A 17,298-nucleotide genomic window follows, 5' to 3' on the forward strand; every position below is an offset into this window, starting at 1 on the left:
AACTGCCCACCTACCCCTGCCCCAAGAGAAGGACATGAGTCCCCATCCTTTCTTTTTCTTTTTTTTTAAGTTTTTTTTTTATATTTTATTTATTTATTTAATTAACAGAGGGGGGGGGGGACACAAGCAGGGGGAGTGGGAGAAGCAGGCTTCCTGCGGAGCAGGGAGCCTGACGTGGGGCTCGATCCCAGGACCCTGGGATCATTACCTGAGCTGAAGGCAGTCGCTTAACCAACTGAGCCATCCAGGTGCCCCCTTTTTAAGATTTTTATTTATTAATTTGACAGAGAGAGCGAGAGAGCACAGGCAGAGGGAGCGGCAGAGGGAGAGGGAGAAGCAGGCTTCCCGCTGAGCAGGGAGCCAGATGCGGGGCTCGATCCCAGGACCCTGGAATCATGACCGGAGCCGAAGGCAGACGCTTAACTGACTGAGCCACCCAGGCGCCCCGAGTCCCCATCCTCTCCTCCATGTGTTTACGAGTGTTGCCAGGCACACCTTGCTCCCTCCCTCCCTTCCTGGACAGATTACCACCTCTGGGCCCAGAACTCAGGCCTGTCACCAGGGAACCAGGACTGCCGTTTGCCATGGCAACACTACAGTACAGGGACACATGGGCGCTTCTGCCTTATGCCATGATCCCAGCCACGCACCCACCCTCCATCAGGGCTGTATCAGTGCGGGAGGAAGGCACAGGAAGGGGCAGAGGGGGCAACTTCCCAGATGACTCATGGAGCTGGGGGGACAAACAAGGAAACTGAGGCTCAGAGAGCTATAGAGAGTCAGATCTCTTCCACAAGGTCCCTTCTGCTGGGACTTACTCCTTAGAAGAGCCCTGGACAGAGGCAAAGTGCCCTCTCACTCCTGAGATTCCAGAAGGGGCCAGGACTTACTTGGCAGAGGAGCCTGAGGGTGTTTGCTTGGCACTTGGGGGTCTTCCCCCAGAGGTCCCAGGCGGCCCTGCTGGGAGATTCCTCAGAAGTCTGCAGGTATGGGTGCTGAGGCCACACCAGACCCAATCATGCCCTGGCAGTGCGTCCAGTTTGGGGTGGTGGAGGAGACAGATCATGGAGCCATAAGCAAGTCAATGTAGGAAAAAGACTAAGCAGGTGAGGAGCTGAAATAGGCCTCAGGAAGGAAGGAGGATCAGATAAAAAATGAATCCAGGGACAGGGCCAGATTATCCAGGGAAAAAGAATTCTGGGTGGAGGGCACATCAGAGCAAAGGCCCTGAGGTGCATGCTATAGCAAGGAGAGAGGAAAGTAGAGGGAAAAGCATACAGGAGGTGGCAGGGGCCAGGCCATGCAGACCTTGTGGTCAGTGAGCGAAGCCCTCAAAAGGGTAGATGATATGAGTGAACATTGCTTTTCTCTGCACGTGCAGACGCACACTGGCCATACACACCCCTGGGACATCTCTAACACACCCACGTATCTGGGACACCCTGCCTTCTCAGATGCTATCCATCCCTCAAAGCCCAAACAAGCCAGCTGCCATCTCGTTGGGCAAACATCACTCACCACATATTTGGAAGGGAGTCCTCTACCCACACCACATGCCCCCAGCACTCAGAGTTTCTACCACACCACCTGCATCATGCATTCCAAATCTATGAGGCACCCACTCTAGGCCCAGCCCTGGGCTGGTCACCAGAGCTTCCAGAATTCATACACCAGACACACAGCAGCAAAACATACAAACTAAAAACAAAACAAAACAAAACAAAACCAGTCTGCCCTTGGGGTCGCAGTCCCGAGAGAGGGGAGGGGGATGAAGAGACTGGGACCAGTCACAAGTTTTCAGTTAAAGAAGCCCAACACGGGGGCGCCTGGGTGGCTCAGTAGTTAAGCGGCTGCCTTCAGCTCAGGTCATGATCCCGGGGTCCTGCTCGGCGGGAAGCCTGCTTCTCCCTCTCCCACTCCCCCTGCTTGTGTTCCCTCTCTGGCTGTGTCTCTGTCAAATAGATAAATAAAATCTTTAAAAAAAAAATAAAAAATAAAAAATAAAGAAGCTCAACGTGAACTTAAGGCTTAAGGCAAAAAAGGGACAGGGTGGACTTCAGGCCCATTTGATCCAGGACTTCCAGCAATGGCATGAAGACATGGTCTCTCTCCACCCCTCTGATAGGCTCTGTTGTGGTGGTAACCAATGCCCCTTGGCAGCTGCAGACTCACACCCTCCCCACTCAGCAACCCCAGCTAACAGCACGTGCCTCTCTCCCAGTAAATCCCACCAGTGCCTGAGAAGTCTGGGGTCATACTGCTCAACCTCCCCTGAACCACATAAGCTTGGTCACACCAAACCAGAGCTCTGTTAAGAAGGAAGAAGAGAGCGACAGGTGCCAGGTAGATCCCTATCAAATCCATGAAGGCCTTCCAAGCAGAAGGAGCAGCTATAGAAAAGGCGAGGCTGGACCAGTGATGATGTTGATGTTACCGTAGGAAACAATGAGGACAGGACCCATGTTGTCCTCAGACCGAAAGGTAGGAGGCACATAGCAGGAAAGGTGGCTGCCACAATGGCGAGTATTAAAAGCCTTTATTTTTCTATTTTTTAAGATTTTATTTATTTATTTGAGAGAGAAAGAGCACAAACCGGGGGGTGGGGGGAGGAGAGGAAGAGGGAGTAGGAGAAGCAGATTCCCCACTGAGCGTGGAGCCAGACGTGGGCCTCAATCCCAGGACCCTGGGATCAGGTCCTGAGCCGAAGGCAGACGCTTAACCAACTGAGCCACCCAGGCGCCCTTATTGAAAGCCTTTAAAAGGTAAGCAGAGAGGGACCGCCTGGCTGGCTCAGTCGGTGGAGCACGTGACTCTTAATTAATCTCAGGATTGTTAGTTCGAGCCCTATGTTAGGTGTAGAGATTATTTAAAAATAAAAATCTTGTTGCGCCTGGGTGGCTCAGTCGGTTAAGTGGCTGCCTTCGGCTCAGGTCATGATCCCAGGGTCCTGGGATTGAGCCCCATGTCAGGCTCCCTGCTCAGCAGGGAGTCTGCTTCTCCCTCTGCCTCTGCCCCTCTCCCTGCTCATGCTCTCTCTCTCTCAAATAAATAGACAAAATCTTTTTAAAAGTTTTTAAAGTAAATAAATAAAAGGTAAACAGAGGAAATCAGGCGGTGTCCAAGGGCAACAGGGCGTCATGGGGGGTCAGCAGGGTGGGGACAAGGTCTAGCCCCATGTAGGGAATGGACTTGACCAGGTGAGGCTGCTTCTAGGGTCTGAGAAACAGGGAGACATTCAAGCAAAAATAATTAATAATCACCTGCTCCATGCCAGGTCAATATGAGACTCTTAGGAGCTACCTTCACGGAGTTTATAAAATTACGTTAAAGCAGGCCGACCTTGAAATAAGTGACTATTAATGAGCTATAAATATTGTAAGGATAGGGGCAGGAGCCGAACACAGGGATAACAGGGGATGTTGGCCCAGCCTGAGGAGGACAAGATAGATGTCTTTTGCTGAGGAGGAGCCCTTTTAGATGAGAACTTGAGCAGAGCAGGGCCGTGAGGGAGTTCCTGGCATAGGGACATGCAAATGCAAAGGTCCCGGGACAGGAAGGAACAAGGTGGGCTCCAGGAAGCCAGAGAGATCCACTGTGGCTGGAGCATAGTGAGCAATGGGGAGAGCCTCCATAGAAACAGTTGGAGAAGGGCGCCTGGGTGGCTCAGTCAGTTAAGCGGCTGCCTTCGGCTCAGGTCATGATCCCAGGGTCCTGGGATCGAGCCCTGCATCGGGCTTCCTGCTCAGAGGAGAACCTGCTTCTCCCTCTCCCTCTGTCTGCCGCTCTGCCTACTTGTGCTCTCTCTCTATCTCTGTTAAATAAATAAAAATCTTTAAAATTAAAAAAAAAGATTTTTATTTACTTATTTAAAATTTTAAAAAAAGATTTTTATTTACTTATTTAAAATAAAAAAAAGATTTTTATTTACTTATTTAAAATTTAAAAAAAAGATTTTTATTTACTTATTTAACAGAGATAGAGAGAGAGCACAAGTAGGCAGAGCGGCAGACAGAGGGAGAGGGAGAAGCAGGCTCTCCGCTGAGCAGGAAGCCCAATGCGGGGCTCGATCCCAGGACCCTGGGATCATGACCTGAGCCGAAGGCAGCCACTTAACTGACTGAGCCACTCAGGCGCCCCTAAGTAAATAAAAATCTTAAAAAGAAAGAAAGAAAGAAAGAAAGAAATGGTTGGAGAGGTTCATGGGGCCAGATTGGGGAACGCCTCGTTGGTACATGTGGATGTTCGGACTCCTCGTGACAGCAGTAAACCCAAGAAGGGGGCTGACATCCAGGATCAGATTGCTTTATCCTGACACCTCCAAGCTGCTGCGTGGAGCTGGAGGGCGGCTGGAGGGGAAGCAGGGAGCTCCATCAGGAGGCAGGGGCAGCTGTTGGATGAGAGGTGGTGGTGGCCTAGACCTTGGTGGTTGCCATGGAGATAAAGAGACATGTGTGGGGCGCCTGGGTGGCTCAGTTGGTTGAGCGACTGCCTTTGGCTCAGGTCATGATCCTGGAGTCCCGGGATCGAGTCCCGCATCGGGCTCCCTGCTCGGCAGGGAGTCTGCTTCTCCCTCTGACCTTCCTCCTTCTCATGCTCTCTGTCTCTCATTCTCTCTCAAATAAATAAATAAAATCTTTAAAAAAAAAAAAGAGAGAGAGAGACATGTGTGGGCTGGAGGACTGGGGAATCAGGCCCTGCCAATGAGATAAGGTGGAAGGAGAACAGGGAAGACTCAAGATGCCACCCAGGTGTTTGGAGCCATTGACATGGGAGGTCGTGGGCAAGGCCACTAGGGTCCCCTTTGAGCTGGACTGAGCAGTTACAGCAGTCATGTAAATAGCGGTGATGGTCACACAAGTTTGTGGATGAACCTAATGTCACAGAATTGTACACTTAAAAACCGACCAAAGTAGGGGCACCTTAGTGGCTCAGTCAGTTAAGCGTCCGACTCTTGATCTCAGCTCAGGTCTTGATGTCAGGGTCGTGAGTTCAAACCCCACATTGCATTCCACACCAGGTGTGAAGCCTACTTAAAAATAAATAAATAAAATTTAAAAATTTAAAAATAGGGGTGCCAGGGTCCTGGGATCAAGCCCTGCATCGGGCTCCCTGCTCAGCTGGGAGTCTGCTTCTCCCTCTCCTTCTTGCTTGTGCTCTCTCTCACTATCTTTGTCTATCTCAAATAAATAAATATAATATATATTTTTAAAGATTTTATTTATTTATTTGACAGAGAGAGACACAGCGAGAGGGGGAACACAAGCAGAGGGAGTGGAAGAGAGAGAAGCAGGCCTCCCACCGAGCAGGGAGCCCGATGCGGGGCTCGATCCCAGGACCCTGGGATCATGACCTGAGCTGAAGGCAGACGCTTAATGACTGAGCCACCCAGGCGCCCAATAAAATATTTTTTTAAATATAAAATATAAATAAAAAATTTTTTTAAATTAAAATTAAATAAATTCTTTTTTTTTTTAAGATTTTATTTATTTGACATAGAGAGACACAGCGAGAGCGGGAACACAAGCAGGGGGAGTAGGAGAGGGAGAAGCAGGCTTCCGGCAGAGCAGGGAGCCCAATGCGGGGCTCGATCCCAGGACCCCAGGATCATGACCTGAGCCGAAGGCAGACGCCTAACAACTGAGCCACCCAGGCGCCCCAATAAATAAATTCTTTAAAAAAAAAAAATGTTGGATCCTGATGCTCATGGTATCAGGCAGGGTGCTGGCAGGAAGTAGGAGCTGCTCAGAAGGGATGCCTCAAGAGTTGGTTGTAGTAAAGGGGATATTTGCCAAGGTGTGGGCAGGGTTGGGTAACTGACCTGAGGGGGTGCAGCACCCCGGGTGAGTAGTAGTGGGGAGCTGTGACCATGCACAGGCTGAAGGTTGGGAAATGAAGGGAGACACCAGGAGAGAAACACCCTGACCTCTCACTCTTCTCTCCTCCTACCTCCTGCCTGTGCTAATCCCCACCCACCCCCACCCCCTCCCCAGCTGAGTCTAGCAGAAGGCAGAGACCCCAAGTGGATCTCCTGGGACACAAGGCAAGGTGAAGGGTGGACGGCTGATAATAAGCCCCGCTTGATTCTCTCTAACCCCCGCCCCCACCCACCTGTCACCCATAGGCCTCCATTGGCCCCTGAAAACCTCCACCCCACTGACCACCACACCCCTCATCCCAAACTCTCCCCAGGAATCTCTGATTGCCAGCAGTAGAAACCACTTCAGTTGACTGAACCTAAAAAGGGATTTTTTGGGGAGGATCTCTGGGAGTCTGAAGAATGGACAGGGAGGATGGAGAGCCAAGGCTGTAGCCTCATCGGGGTAGGTTGCTCCTGTCTTGCAAGACTCCTCTCCAATGCAAAGTACAGGGCAACAATGCCAAGTCTGGATCCCTTGGATAGGGAAGGGGATAGGACCCACTGTCAATGCCCTGAAGCTGCGCCCAATGGGGCAGAGCTCCATCCCCAAAAGAAAGGGGAATGGAAGCCAGATGGCTGCAACATTAACCAAACATCCTCCTCAAGATTCGACCAATGCATTTCAGAGGAGGGATCCCAAAAGGAAGGCAAGAAGGGGTACCGCCCCATCTGGGCCAAGCAGGTAGCAAAAGCCACTGTTCCAGGTACATCCCTAGTCGGAATCGTGATGTGGGCTGGGCAGCCGCAGGGGGCTGTCCTTCCTGAAGCCACGGGGAGTTCCCAGGGCTGTCCCCTTCTCAGAAGGGGCCAAGTGGACAGGTGCCATGGCCATGCTCAGGCCATTTCTCCCAAGGGCAGATGGAAAGACAAGAAGTAGGCTCAGTCCAAAATATCTTTTACATACATGGTTTATTCCTCCCAACCCCCATGCTGCAACCCCAGCCTCAGCCACCCTCCCAGCAGGGAGCTGCCCACCACCATCTCTCTCAGGGGCCTCCTCTCTTGGGACTGTATCTCTGGAGGGGAGGTGGGGAAAAGGAGGGAGCCCTAGCACAGGGTGGTTCCCCTGTGCTCTCAGCCCCCACCCAATAAGGGAGAAAGGAGGAAGGAGAGAGGCAGCACAGAACTGGGGTTTGAATACTCAAGAAGCTACAAGATAGAAGACAGACGTAGCACACTCTGGGGAAGGGGGGAGCAGGGAGGAACCAAAGCCAGATCCCGCCCCCCAGTAGGGGCATGGCAATCCCAGGACCCAGAGGGGCAAGGGGAGGGACTGGGGAAAGAAGAAGGATCAGGGGTGGAGGAGCCCAAGGATGGTCCCACCCTGACCTGGACTCCTGGGCACATGGCAAGTGAGGCCCAAGGAGCCCCTGCACTGGGCGATGCATGGGTCAATCAAGACCTACAGCTTGGTCAGGTCCAGCTTCAGCTTGTAGGGTGGGGGGCTGTCCCCAAAGGCATGTGATGGGGGAGGATACAGGGGCCAGTCTGGCTCTACCATGAAGCCCTTGTGCTGCTCCAGGGTCAGGGGCTGCAGGGGGAGGAAGAGGGAGGGAGGGAGGGCTACTGAGCCCCCACCCTGCCAAGGCTCCTTCCCACCCCTGATCTCAGGTCACCCCAGCTAAGGGCTGGCATTGTTCCCCTCACTTGATAAGGAAGTGAAGAAACTTGCCCAGTGTCACACAAGAAGTCAGGGGACCTTGTCTCCAGGGGAGAGTGAGTGGCCCAATTCAGGGCCAAGGAGCGGCCCTTCTCCCACCCCTCCACCCAGCCCCACCCACCTGGAACTTGAGATGCTGGCCAGGTGCGGTCACCAGGGTGGAGCAGCTCAGCCACAGCATCACCAGCACAGAAAGGAAGAGGCAGCAGGCCAGGATCCAGCGAGGGAGCCCCGAGCGCCTGACCCGCCCAGAAGGCACGCTCAGCGGTCCTGGTGGGGTTTGGGAGACCCTCCCCTCCAGCTACACTCCCATCCCACCCCCAGGGTCCTGCCACCCACCGGGACATGCAACTGAGGAAGTCGTTGTCCTGCAGCTCATCGGATTCCACCTTGGTCTTACTGCTAGTCTTGACTCGGATCTTGGCCTTCCTTACCTTGTCCAAGGGGCCTACAGGGTCTGAGAGACAGGTCACCTCTTAGCAGCCCCCGGGCCTCTCCCAAGAGGCCACGGCAGCCATGGAGAGGAGAAAGGAGGCCGGGACCTAGGGCAATGGGGCATGGAGTCCTGGAATAGAACCCTGGGAAATGGACCGTGGAATCCTGGGGAAATAGACCATGGAACCTGGCAGCCCTAGGAGATGGACCAGGGAACCTAGGAAGATGAATCACAAAACCCTGGGAGACAGACCATGGAACCCTGGGAGAAGGATCATGAATCCCCAAGAGAAGAATTGTAGAACCCTGGAGATGGACTGTGGGATCCTGGAAAACAGACCACAGAACCATGGGAGATGGATCATGGAACCCTGGAAGATGGACCAAGGAACCCTAAGAGTTGAGAGATAGAAATCCCATTCCTAGAGGGTTCATTTGCCAGGAGGATTCCTTATGGCTGTGGAGCCACCTGTGGAAGGAACATTGGTCTAGCCTCGGACCTTACCCACGTGCACCTCCAAGGCCTCAGGGTGGGATCCCCGCCAGGTCACCTCTACTCGCTGCAGACGGGCCCCCTCGTGCCCCAGGCTCTCTACCACAGGCTGGGTCTAGGCCAGGAACAAGACAGCACAGAAAGAGCCAATTAGAAAGGCACCACGTTGGCCCTGGGAAGTGCATCTCTGTGTCCCATGTAGGTTACGGACATAGTTCCCCTGGGTGCAGAGAGGACACCCTACTGTTGGGCTGTGGGCTGTGACATCAGGGACGTGGTTCCCTGTTGGTGCAGGCATCTCAATTCCTCTTGACCTGATCCTTTAGCTCCTGAAGTGGGAACACGAGCTAGGCTGATAGAATCACAGGGATTGGCTGAGAGATGGTCACATGACCCAGCCAGGGCCAATCAAAGTAAGTCTCAATTGAGCTAAAGCTTCAGAGAGGTTATACCCTAGAGCCTTAGGCATCCACCCAGCCATCAGGAGGGAAGAGTTTGCCTGGGAATGCAACCACCACAAAGCGAAGCAGAGTCAAGGAGGGGAGTGAGGCAGTGAACCCCTAAACCTAGCTGGCTCCGAACATTGATCACCCGAGGACTTTGCATCCCGTGAGCCAACAACCAGTGCATCCCACCTTCTTACCCTGATCACCCACCTACCACGCTGGCACGGCCTCTGCCAGACCCCTCACCTGGAACACCACCACCTTCCCATTGTCAGTCTGCAGGTAGTACGTCCAGGTGGAGGAGACAAAGCCCTGGGCCGAGTTGACAAGGTCATTGCAGAGGGTGGAAAACAAGTCCAGGAGCGAAAGGGCCCCGCTTGGAGCTTCCAGGACCTTTCTCTGCCAAGCGAAGGCCCAAGGCACAGACATGTCACCAAGGTAGGGAGGTGAGCTGGGAGAGTTCACTGTGACCGGAATTCGTGAGTGGTTTGGGGCAACAGGGCTTCATGCCATGAATGCGGCATTCGGCACGCTGTTGCCCTTGGAGAAGGGGACTGCCCTTTCTGAGCCCTCAAACGGGGCTGATTCTCTTCTGTCATGGGGTTGTTGTGAGACTTCAACTAGACGATGGCACAGCACCGATGTGTAGTATGTAGTAACTGCTATTATTAAACATCTCACACCATCATTCTTATTTTGACAGCGTCAGGAGAGAACTCAGAACAGGAAGGAATGGTAGTGCAGCGTGCTTTTATGAACAATGAAGGCCTGGAGGGGGTGGAGGCAAAGGGGTGAAGGGGAGGAGCTTTCTGGGCACTCTTGGTCCAGGGCTCCCTGGCTGTGATAAATGATTTCCTGTGCCTTAGTTTCCCCTGACACAGTGTTTCCTAGACTCACTCATGGACACGACGGGTGAGCAGTTATGATCTCTCCCTGGGGTGGGGGAGTTCCTCCTCCCTAAAACTCAGTTCTGAGCCCCCCCCATGACGGGGGCCACCTGTTCACCAAAAGGAAAGTGCTTAGACCAGCATCTGGCATGCAGTAGGGGCTCAATAAAGTCAGCTCTTCAGCTAGCACTGAAGATGAGTGAGGTAAGGGATGTTCACAAGCCCTGGTGGCACCAGCTTTAAATGCCATCTCTTGCCCAGCCCTAACTGTGTGACCTTGGGCAGTTGCTTTGTGGGCATGAAATGGGAGTGACACTGTCCCAGGTGCCTCTAGGTGGCATGAGGAATTTGGGACAGGCTATGATCAGGCCGGGACCAGGACAAATGATGGATAACCACCGGCTGTTTTCTGCATTCACTCCTTGTCCGGTGGTGGGAAGGGAGGGTATTTCCCATATCACAGAGATGATAATTGAGGTTTGAGGCAAGACAAGACTCCATCGAGGATCCCCAGTAAGCCCAGAATGGACTACAGAGCCTGGGACACTCTGAACATGAGTGCAGATTTGGGGGGTGGGGTAGAGAGAGGAGGGGGGATGGTCCCAGGGCCACAGGTGGGAGGGTGCCCACCTTCTGCTCTGGCTCCGGCTCGGGTTCAGGCTCCGGCTCAGGGTTCTGGCTCCAGCAGCCCTCGCTGCAGGCTTGCTGCTCCGTCTCCTTCACATAGGCCTCCACACAGGCTGGGGGTGGGGTGGGATGGGGAGGGGGCAGGAGAGGTGACTAGAGGGTGACCCTTCCCAGGCCATCTCTCCCCACCCCGGCACACCCGGCCAGCCCTCACCTGCTTCACACTCAGTCTGGGTGGCGTTAGGCTTGGAGCTCCTTGCCACAAATCGGCAGATGGAGAAGAGGCGGCAGCCGCGCTCACAAGCACTGATCAGGACAGCCCTGTCATACTCATAGGGGGACTCAGAAGGGTCCTCCTCCTCAAGCTCTGCCTGGGAGAGGGGGCATGGGGTTCAGGCCAGGGGGAGGGGCAGGAGGAGATTTGTACTGGAAGCACGGGCTCAGAGCAGGAGGTAGAAGATTTGTTGTTCTCTCCCTCCTCCCCCACCAAATCCAGAGAGATTGAGGTGGGGAGGGGAAGGCTAAGAATATTAGTGGGGGTTCTTAGCTCTGAGGAAGGGAGAGGGGGTGGACCATGGAGGACAGTGGGTTTGGGCAATGGTTGTAAAATGGATAAGTTGGAGAGAAATGCCCCCCTCTCCCCACCCCCCGGACCACGCCAAGGCTCCAGGGAGGAGGGCAGAGATTGAGGGGGATTGTCAGGCCTGAGGAAGGAGGGAGGAGGCTAAGAGGAGGAGGTTTTGTCATCTTTTCTGGCCTGGGAAAATGGAGATCCAGCTGGTGGGGGGTGGGTGAGGATGTGAATGGGGGCTGGTAGCTCTTGGGGGGGTAGGGAGGTGGATGTGGAAGGAGGAGGAAGAGGAGAGGAGGAGGGGGAGGAAGAGGAGAGGACCGTCAGACCTGAGGGAAGTGGGGGATGGGCGCCCCGAGGGTCTTGGCGCAGCCGAGTGCAGGCAGAGCCCGCAAGCTGGCCTAAGAAGCCTCAATCCCCTCCCCGCCCCTCCCTTGGATGGGCCCCCCCAACTCCGCATTCATCGGAGGGACTTGCATCTCCAAACCCTCCCCCATCCGAGGGACCCCCCAGCCCCTCCCCCGCTGGAGGAACAACCCCCATCTCCATCCGAGGGACCCCCGACCCCAGCGCTCGCCTCGACAGAAGGGACCCCAGTCCTTCCCTCACCAGAGGGACCCACCTCCATTGTTGAGCCCCCATTTCCGACTCCTTCCCGCTCTGAAGAACCCCTATCCCGCGCTCGCAACGGAGGGAACCGCATCCCCAGCCCCTCCCCCACCGGAGAGATCCCGGGTCCTCCGGCTGGCGCCGCATGCGCTTCACCTGCGACAGCTGCGGACCAGGATAGCGGTCGCGGCACCGCAGCTGGCAGCTCTGCGTATCCCCGAGTTGCGGGGCGAAGGGGTCGCGGGCGGGCGGCGCGGGGGTGGCGGGGGGAGGCTGCAGCAGCAGCAGCAGCAGCGGCGGCATCAGCGCGACCGAAGCCATGGCCGTGCGGGGAGCGCGGGGCTCGGGGGACGCCGGCTCCTGGCAGGCACCGAGGATGCAGCGGCGGCGGCGGCGGGGACCGGGTCGCTGACGTCACCCGAGCGAGGCAGCCTGGGAAGGGGGGGCGGGGGATGCGGAGAACGGGCGGGGGAGACGCGCTGCGGCACCGTCGGGCTGCGGGTGGGGCGGGGCAGGTGGACGGTGATCCCCCGCCGTCTGTCCCATCTCGGGGGTGCCGGGACACCTCCCTCGTGTCCACGGGCTAGAGGATCTCAGCCAGCGCTATGCGGCCAAAAGGAAACGAATAGGGTGATGGGATGGGGTGTCTCTTGGCCAGGGGATTCAGGGAGGGCCTCCCCGAGGAGGCAAAATTTGAGCTGGCCACGCGGGGAGGGCAATCCAGGCACAGGGAACAGCGAGCGAGTGCCCTGAGGCGGGAAAGAGAGTGTTGGAAGAGGAGGTAGGAGGGCGGTGGTGCGGGAGCCAGAGACTGGAGATGGAAGGACATGAGTGAGGGTCACAGCGCTGGGGCAGCGAAGGCCTCGGGAAGGTCTGTGGCATCGTGTCCTTTGCCACCCTAGTGAGAGGGGCGGCAACTTTGTAATTGGTTTGCCTCCTGTAGGAAGCCCTCCCAGGCCCTTCAAGGTCTCCCCAGCCTCGCCCCCTTCTGGCCCAGCCCTGATCCATAGGCCTGGGGGATCTAGCGCTGTCTACCCCAACTGGGGGCCTCTCGGCCCCGGGGCTGAGTGGGAGGGGGCACAGAGGTGCAAGTAGGCGCGGGGTGGAAGTGCTGCTAAAATTCCTAATTCTTGTGGGAAAACTTGGGACACACAGGGACACTTCTGGCTTCCATAACTGCCACACTCCAAGGTGACAGATTGGAGCCCCATGAATCTCGGTTTAAGAGGTCTCCCTAGCTTCCTCTCTGTCAGCCATGGTAGTGGGGGCGCCTCCCTAAGCCTAGGTCCCCTGCAAAGACGACCCCCCCTCCCCCCCGCTGGCATGCCCCGTGCAGGTGCCTGCCGAGGTCGCGCTGCCGCCCGCGTGGTTTCCATCTACGCTCCGCCCCCACAGACGGGGCGGCAGCCACTCGGGGTCGGCGGGTCAGAGGGCGCCGCAGGTTCCGGCCGAGGAGGAAGGGACCCCGGGGGGGCCTGGCGCACCCCCTCCCCTGGCCGGCCGCGGCGCTTTCATCTCCGCGGCCTCTGCCGGCCCCCACGTGGCTTAATCAGGCGCGGCTGTGCCTGGCGGACCCTGAACATCTGGATCCCCGCGCGGCCCCTCCCCCGCCCCGCCCCTCCTGGGCTACGCCGCGGCTACCCTGCGGCAAGGGCCTCCAGCCCGCAGTTTCCGCGAAAGCGAGGGAACCCCGGGTCGAGCCCCCCGCGAATCAGGGCCTGTGCCTTGGGCAATAGCCATTGGTTAAGACCAACGCTGTCTCCCATTTCACAGGTGGGAAACAGGCTCCGGGACCCCTCAGCTGAGCTAGGATTCAAGCCCACACATGTCAGTTCAGAGCCCTGAGCGCTTAAGCCTCTTCCACAATTACTGTACTTCATTCATTCCAAACAAAGCCCTTCCCAGGTATTTTCTTGCAACAACCTATAAGGAAGTACCCGTAGCGTTGTCTAATTTACAGTTAAGGAAACTGAGGCTCAGGGTGGGAAAAGGGGTGGACCCAGATACAAGTGAGAGAAGCAAAGAGAGGCGGGCGGAGGTTGGGGCATCGGACATAAGAGGCGTCACTTAAAGAGCAACAGGAAAGAAAGACTCCCCGCATCCTTTTGCGGAAGGGGAAACTGAGGCTGGAGAGGTGGGAGCGCGGGCCTAAGTTGCCGGAGAAGAGCGAGGGGGCTTGGTTGCCGCCCACCCACCCCCTTTTCCGCTTTACGAGGCCGCTGGGGGCGGGAGCGGAAGGAGGACTTGACCCAGGCCCCCCAGGTGAGCCCCCGCGCCCCTCCTGCCGTTCCCGAGGGAGCAGGTCCAGGTGAGGGGCGGGAGGGCCGGCGGGCGGCCGGGGTCGGGTTTCAGGAAATCCGCCGACATTCCTTCGGGGCTTAAGAGGGAAAGTTGACTCGGCGCCGCCCCTCGCCCCCCCCACTTCCTACCCCCCGGGGCGGCCCGGTCGGGGGCGGCGGGCGCGGGGCGCTGCGGCCGGCCTGGGCGTGAATCAGCGGCTGGCCGGGCGTCCGGGAAGCGGCGGCCGAGGTCAGGGCGGGCATCGGACAAGCGCCCTTTGTCCCTTGCCGCCCTCACCACGACCCCGCTGACCCCCACCCTCAAGCCGGGTACAGGCTGAGGAGGAGGCACGGCACGGTGGCGCCGGCGCTTGCTGACGGTGTGTGGGGGGGGGTCTTGGGGGGGAAGGGGTACAGCTGTCCGCCCCCCACACACATACACCGCAGCTGGCGCCTCCTAGAACCCAGACATCCGAGGTTCTCCAGGGTGCAGAGGGGCAGGGAACCCAGGCCACCGTGGCTGGGGGCGCAGGGGCCTTGACCTAGACCTAGGGGGCACTCCTGAGGCCCCACCTCCAATGCCTGTGGGGTCTGAATTTTTCAAGTTCGGTGCACAAAGCTTTCAACCTAGGCATCCCAGTTACCCAGGCTCAAGCTCCAGGGTAGAAATGATAAAGCCCCACCTTTTCCTGCACACAGGTCCTGAACCTAAGTTCTGCTGTCCCAACCCAGTGTCCAGGTCCAGACCCTCACTGCCCCTGCTTCCTGGGAACACAGGCCTGGAACACGGGCAGCTAATCCCATACTGAGGGGCCCTGAGCATAGGGGTCTCAGCATGGGAGAGGCAGTGCTGTGCTCTACTCATTCCCACTGGCTCTGGGTTCCTATGGGCCACTGAAGGTACTGTTAACCGCTGCCTTCTCCCCAGCGTCCCCTCAATGCCCTTCACTTACACAGGGAGCTGGGGCTGGAGGGTGTCCCCCAACCTAATCCTTAGGTGCAGAGTGTGCGGACTACGGAGGAGCCCTTCCCCGGCCCAGGTGGGGCCCTCTCTCCATCTGCCCCCTCAGTACATTCCCAGCTGCCTTCAAGGACTTGGGTCAATATTTGCCAGAAGTTCTGTCAATGCTGGCTCCCCTGCCAGGGCAAAAGGCGGTGGGACTGGGGAGGAAGGGGTTAAACCGCTGGGAGCACCATGGGCAGGGCAGGGAGCCCCTGGGGGGGGGGGGGCTTGGTCAAATCTCTTTCCTTAAAGTCAAAGGTATGAAGTAAAGGTTCCCCGGGGGAGAGAGGGCTGGCTCCAGGGCAGGGCTGGGCAAATGATCCTTACCCTTCTGTGGGTAAGGACCAGAGAGGGATGGCTACCAGCTTGGGTCACATAGCAAGTCAGGGGGCGTGGGCCTCACGGGGACCCCAGGCAGCATGATTCACTAGGACTGAGTTTTCTTGCCACTTGGAAGGACTGAGAATTCTCCATCCTTCCATTTTGCAAATATTCATTGAGCTCTTCTCCTGTGGCCCTCACTGGGCCCCGCGTAAGGTCCTAATGGCTCTCAGGGCACTCACAGTCTAAAGAAAGTAAGTCTCAAGAGTAAGACAATGTTCAAAGAGCTGTGTTAGAAAGACAATTTTAAAAGGTGAAGGGGATGAAGGGTGCCTGGAAAGGGTGGGGGGCCCCTCTGAGATGACACTTGGCCTGTGACATGATGGAAGAGAAGGTGTTAAGTGGGGGAAGATTTGGGGGAAGCGCATCCCTGCAGAGGGAACAGCAAATCTGCAAAGACCCTGCGATAGCAACAAGCCTGGTGTGTTTGGGGAAACAGGGCTGCCGTGGCTGGAGTGAAGTGAGGGAGAGGAAAGGGAAAAGGAGAGTGGAGGAGAGGAAGAGAGAGGAGGGGGGATAGGGAGGCTGGGCAGAGAAGACCTGCTTTGCTTCTTTTAAAAGCTCTCTCTGCCTGCCCTGCAGACAAGGAAGGACAGGAGGGCCACCGGGGACGCCCAGGAGGAAGCCGGGCACCATCCCAGAGGGAGATGGTGGGGCCTGGACCTGGACAGGGTGGGGAGAAGGGGTCAGAATCTCAGAATGGGGATGTGTTTTGGAATCAGAGCCAACAGGATTTGCTGATGGATTGGACGTGGGGGATGAGCGAAGGAGAGAGTTGTCACGCACGCCTCCAGGTCTCTGGCCTGAGCACCTGGGTGGATGGGGGAGCCTTTTCCCCGAAACCCGGGGATGATTGGGGGAGGAGCAGAGATGGGGGGGAATATCAAAATATCCCTCCAGAAGCCTGAAGTCCTTCAGGAGGGAGTCAAACTTTGCAGGGCAGAGGCTGTGGAGGAGGGCTTGCGCTCTCCTGGAAACACAATTCCAGTCAAGAACTGCCACCGCCTCTTAATCCTCTGGATCACCTGGCAGGTAGAACTATGGCCCCGTTTCTCAGAGGTGACAAACTGAGGCCTGGGGACCATCCCTGCTCCAAGAGAACATGCCCCACCCCCCCCAGTGCCGGGCGCTGTGCCAAGGGCTTAGACTGTGGCACCTTCTGTAACGTTGCGTCTTCTCACAGAGGACCTTAGTCTGGCTGGGAGCCGCCCATTGTACAGAGCAGAAAACTGAGGCCGAGAGGCCTGGTTGCTTCAGTAAACGGAAGTGTACCACTCCAGGGCTTTACTCTCCCCCTCATAAACCCATCCAGAATCCAGATTGTGGGTGTGCAGAGCCTCCAGGATCCTGTCCTCCAATCCTCTTTTCTCTGACAATCTGGGGTCTGAGCTGGGGATCCAAATAACAGGGAGGGTAGCCTTGAGCAAACGAGGTGGGGACTCCTGAGCCACCCTCGGACACTTTTACCCCATTGGCTAGTTAGGGATATGGAGAGAGGGTCCAGGCCTCTAAGGGAACCCCCCTGTAAGGGGGAGTTAGAGCCCTTCCTCTCTCTGGGCACACCACTGGGGGCAGGGCTGAGACTCAAACCTCCAGGCTGGAGGCATCCCTGGAACTCTCCTCTCAAGCACCCCCTAAACCTCCGCCCTAGAAGCCAGAAGCCCTTCTATCTTGGGAGCCGTATTGGGTGCTGACCGAGAGGAGGGGTTGGGGGTGAGGCGCCCAGGCCAGGAGGGGTCCCGAAACCCAAGCAGTGGCCAAGAATAATAACACGGAGAAGGATCCGGGCGCAAAAAAGGGAAGACAGACTATGCGTCGCTCCGGGCAGCCGGCGTTACCTGGAGTCGGCGGGCGGCGGCCGCCGGAGCGATTACTCACTGCGTGGCGCACCCCACCCGCGGGCCGCTGAACTGATGTTTCCGTGGGGAGGGGTGTCACTGAGTCGGGGGGGGGGTGCTCCTTACGGCTCTCCTTCTGGGAATCCTTCCCG

General features: G+C 56.9%; 1 protein-coding gene across 2 annotated transcripts; it reads right to left on the minus strand.

The window, feature by feature from the left end:
• Positions 1-6,809: 6,809 nt before the first annotated feature.
• On the minus strand, positions 6,810-12,070 carry TMEM59L (transmembrane protein 59 like). Of its 2 annotated transcripts, XM_045863836.3 has the most exons (8): positions 11,802-12,066; positions 10,680-10,836; positions 10,469-10,578; positions 9,198-9,350; positions 8,518-8,620; positions 7,917-8,034; positions 7,699-7,816; positions 6,810-7,448 (listed from the first exon to the last, which is right to left on the minus strand). In XM_045863836.3, exons 1-8 carry the CDS (start codon positions 11,964-11,966, stop codon positions 7,320-7,322), a joined length of 1,053 nt encoding a protein of 350 aa, XP_045719792.1. In that variant the 5' UTR covers positions 11,967-12,066; the 3' UTR covers positions 6,810-7,319. The 2 variants fall into 2 exon arrangements, with proteins under 2 accessions (XP_045719792.1, XP_045719793.1); XM_045863837.3 differs by lacking the exon at positions 9,198-9,350 and having other exon boundaries at positions 11,802-12,070.
• Positions 12,071-17,298: the final 5,228 nt, after the last annotated feature.

The sequence above is a fragment of the Mirounga angustirostris genome, unplaced genomic scaffold, assembly GCF_029215605.1.
Source record: "Mirounga angustirostris isolate CCGP_5_RB_7025 unplaced genomic scaffold, mMirAng1.0.hap1 SCAF_1, whole genome shotgun sequence".
NCBI lineage: Eukaryota > Metazoa > Chordata > Mammalia > Carnivora > Phocidae > Mirounga > Mirounga angustirostris.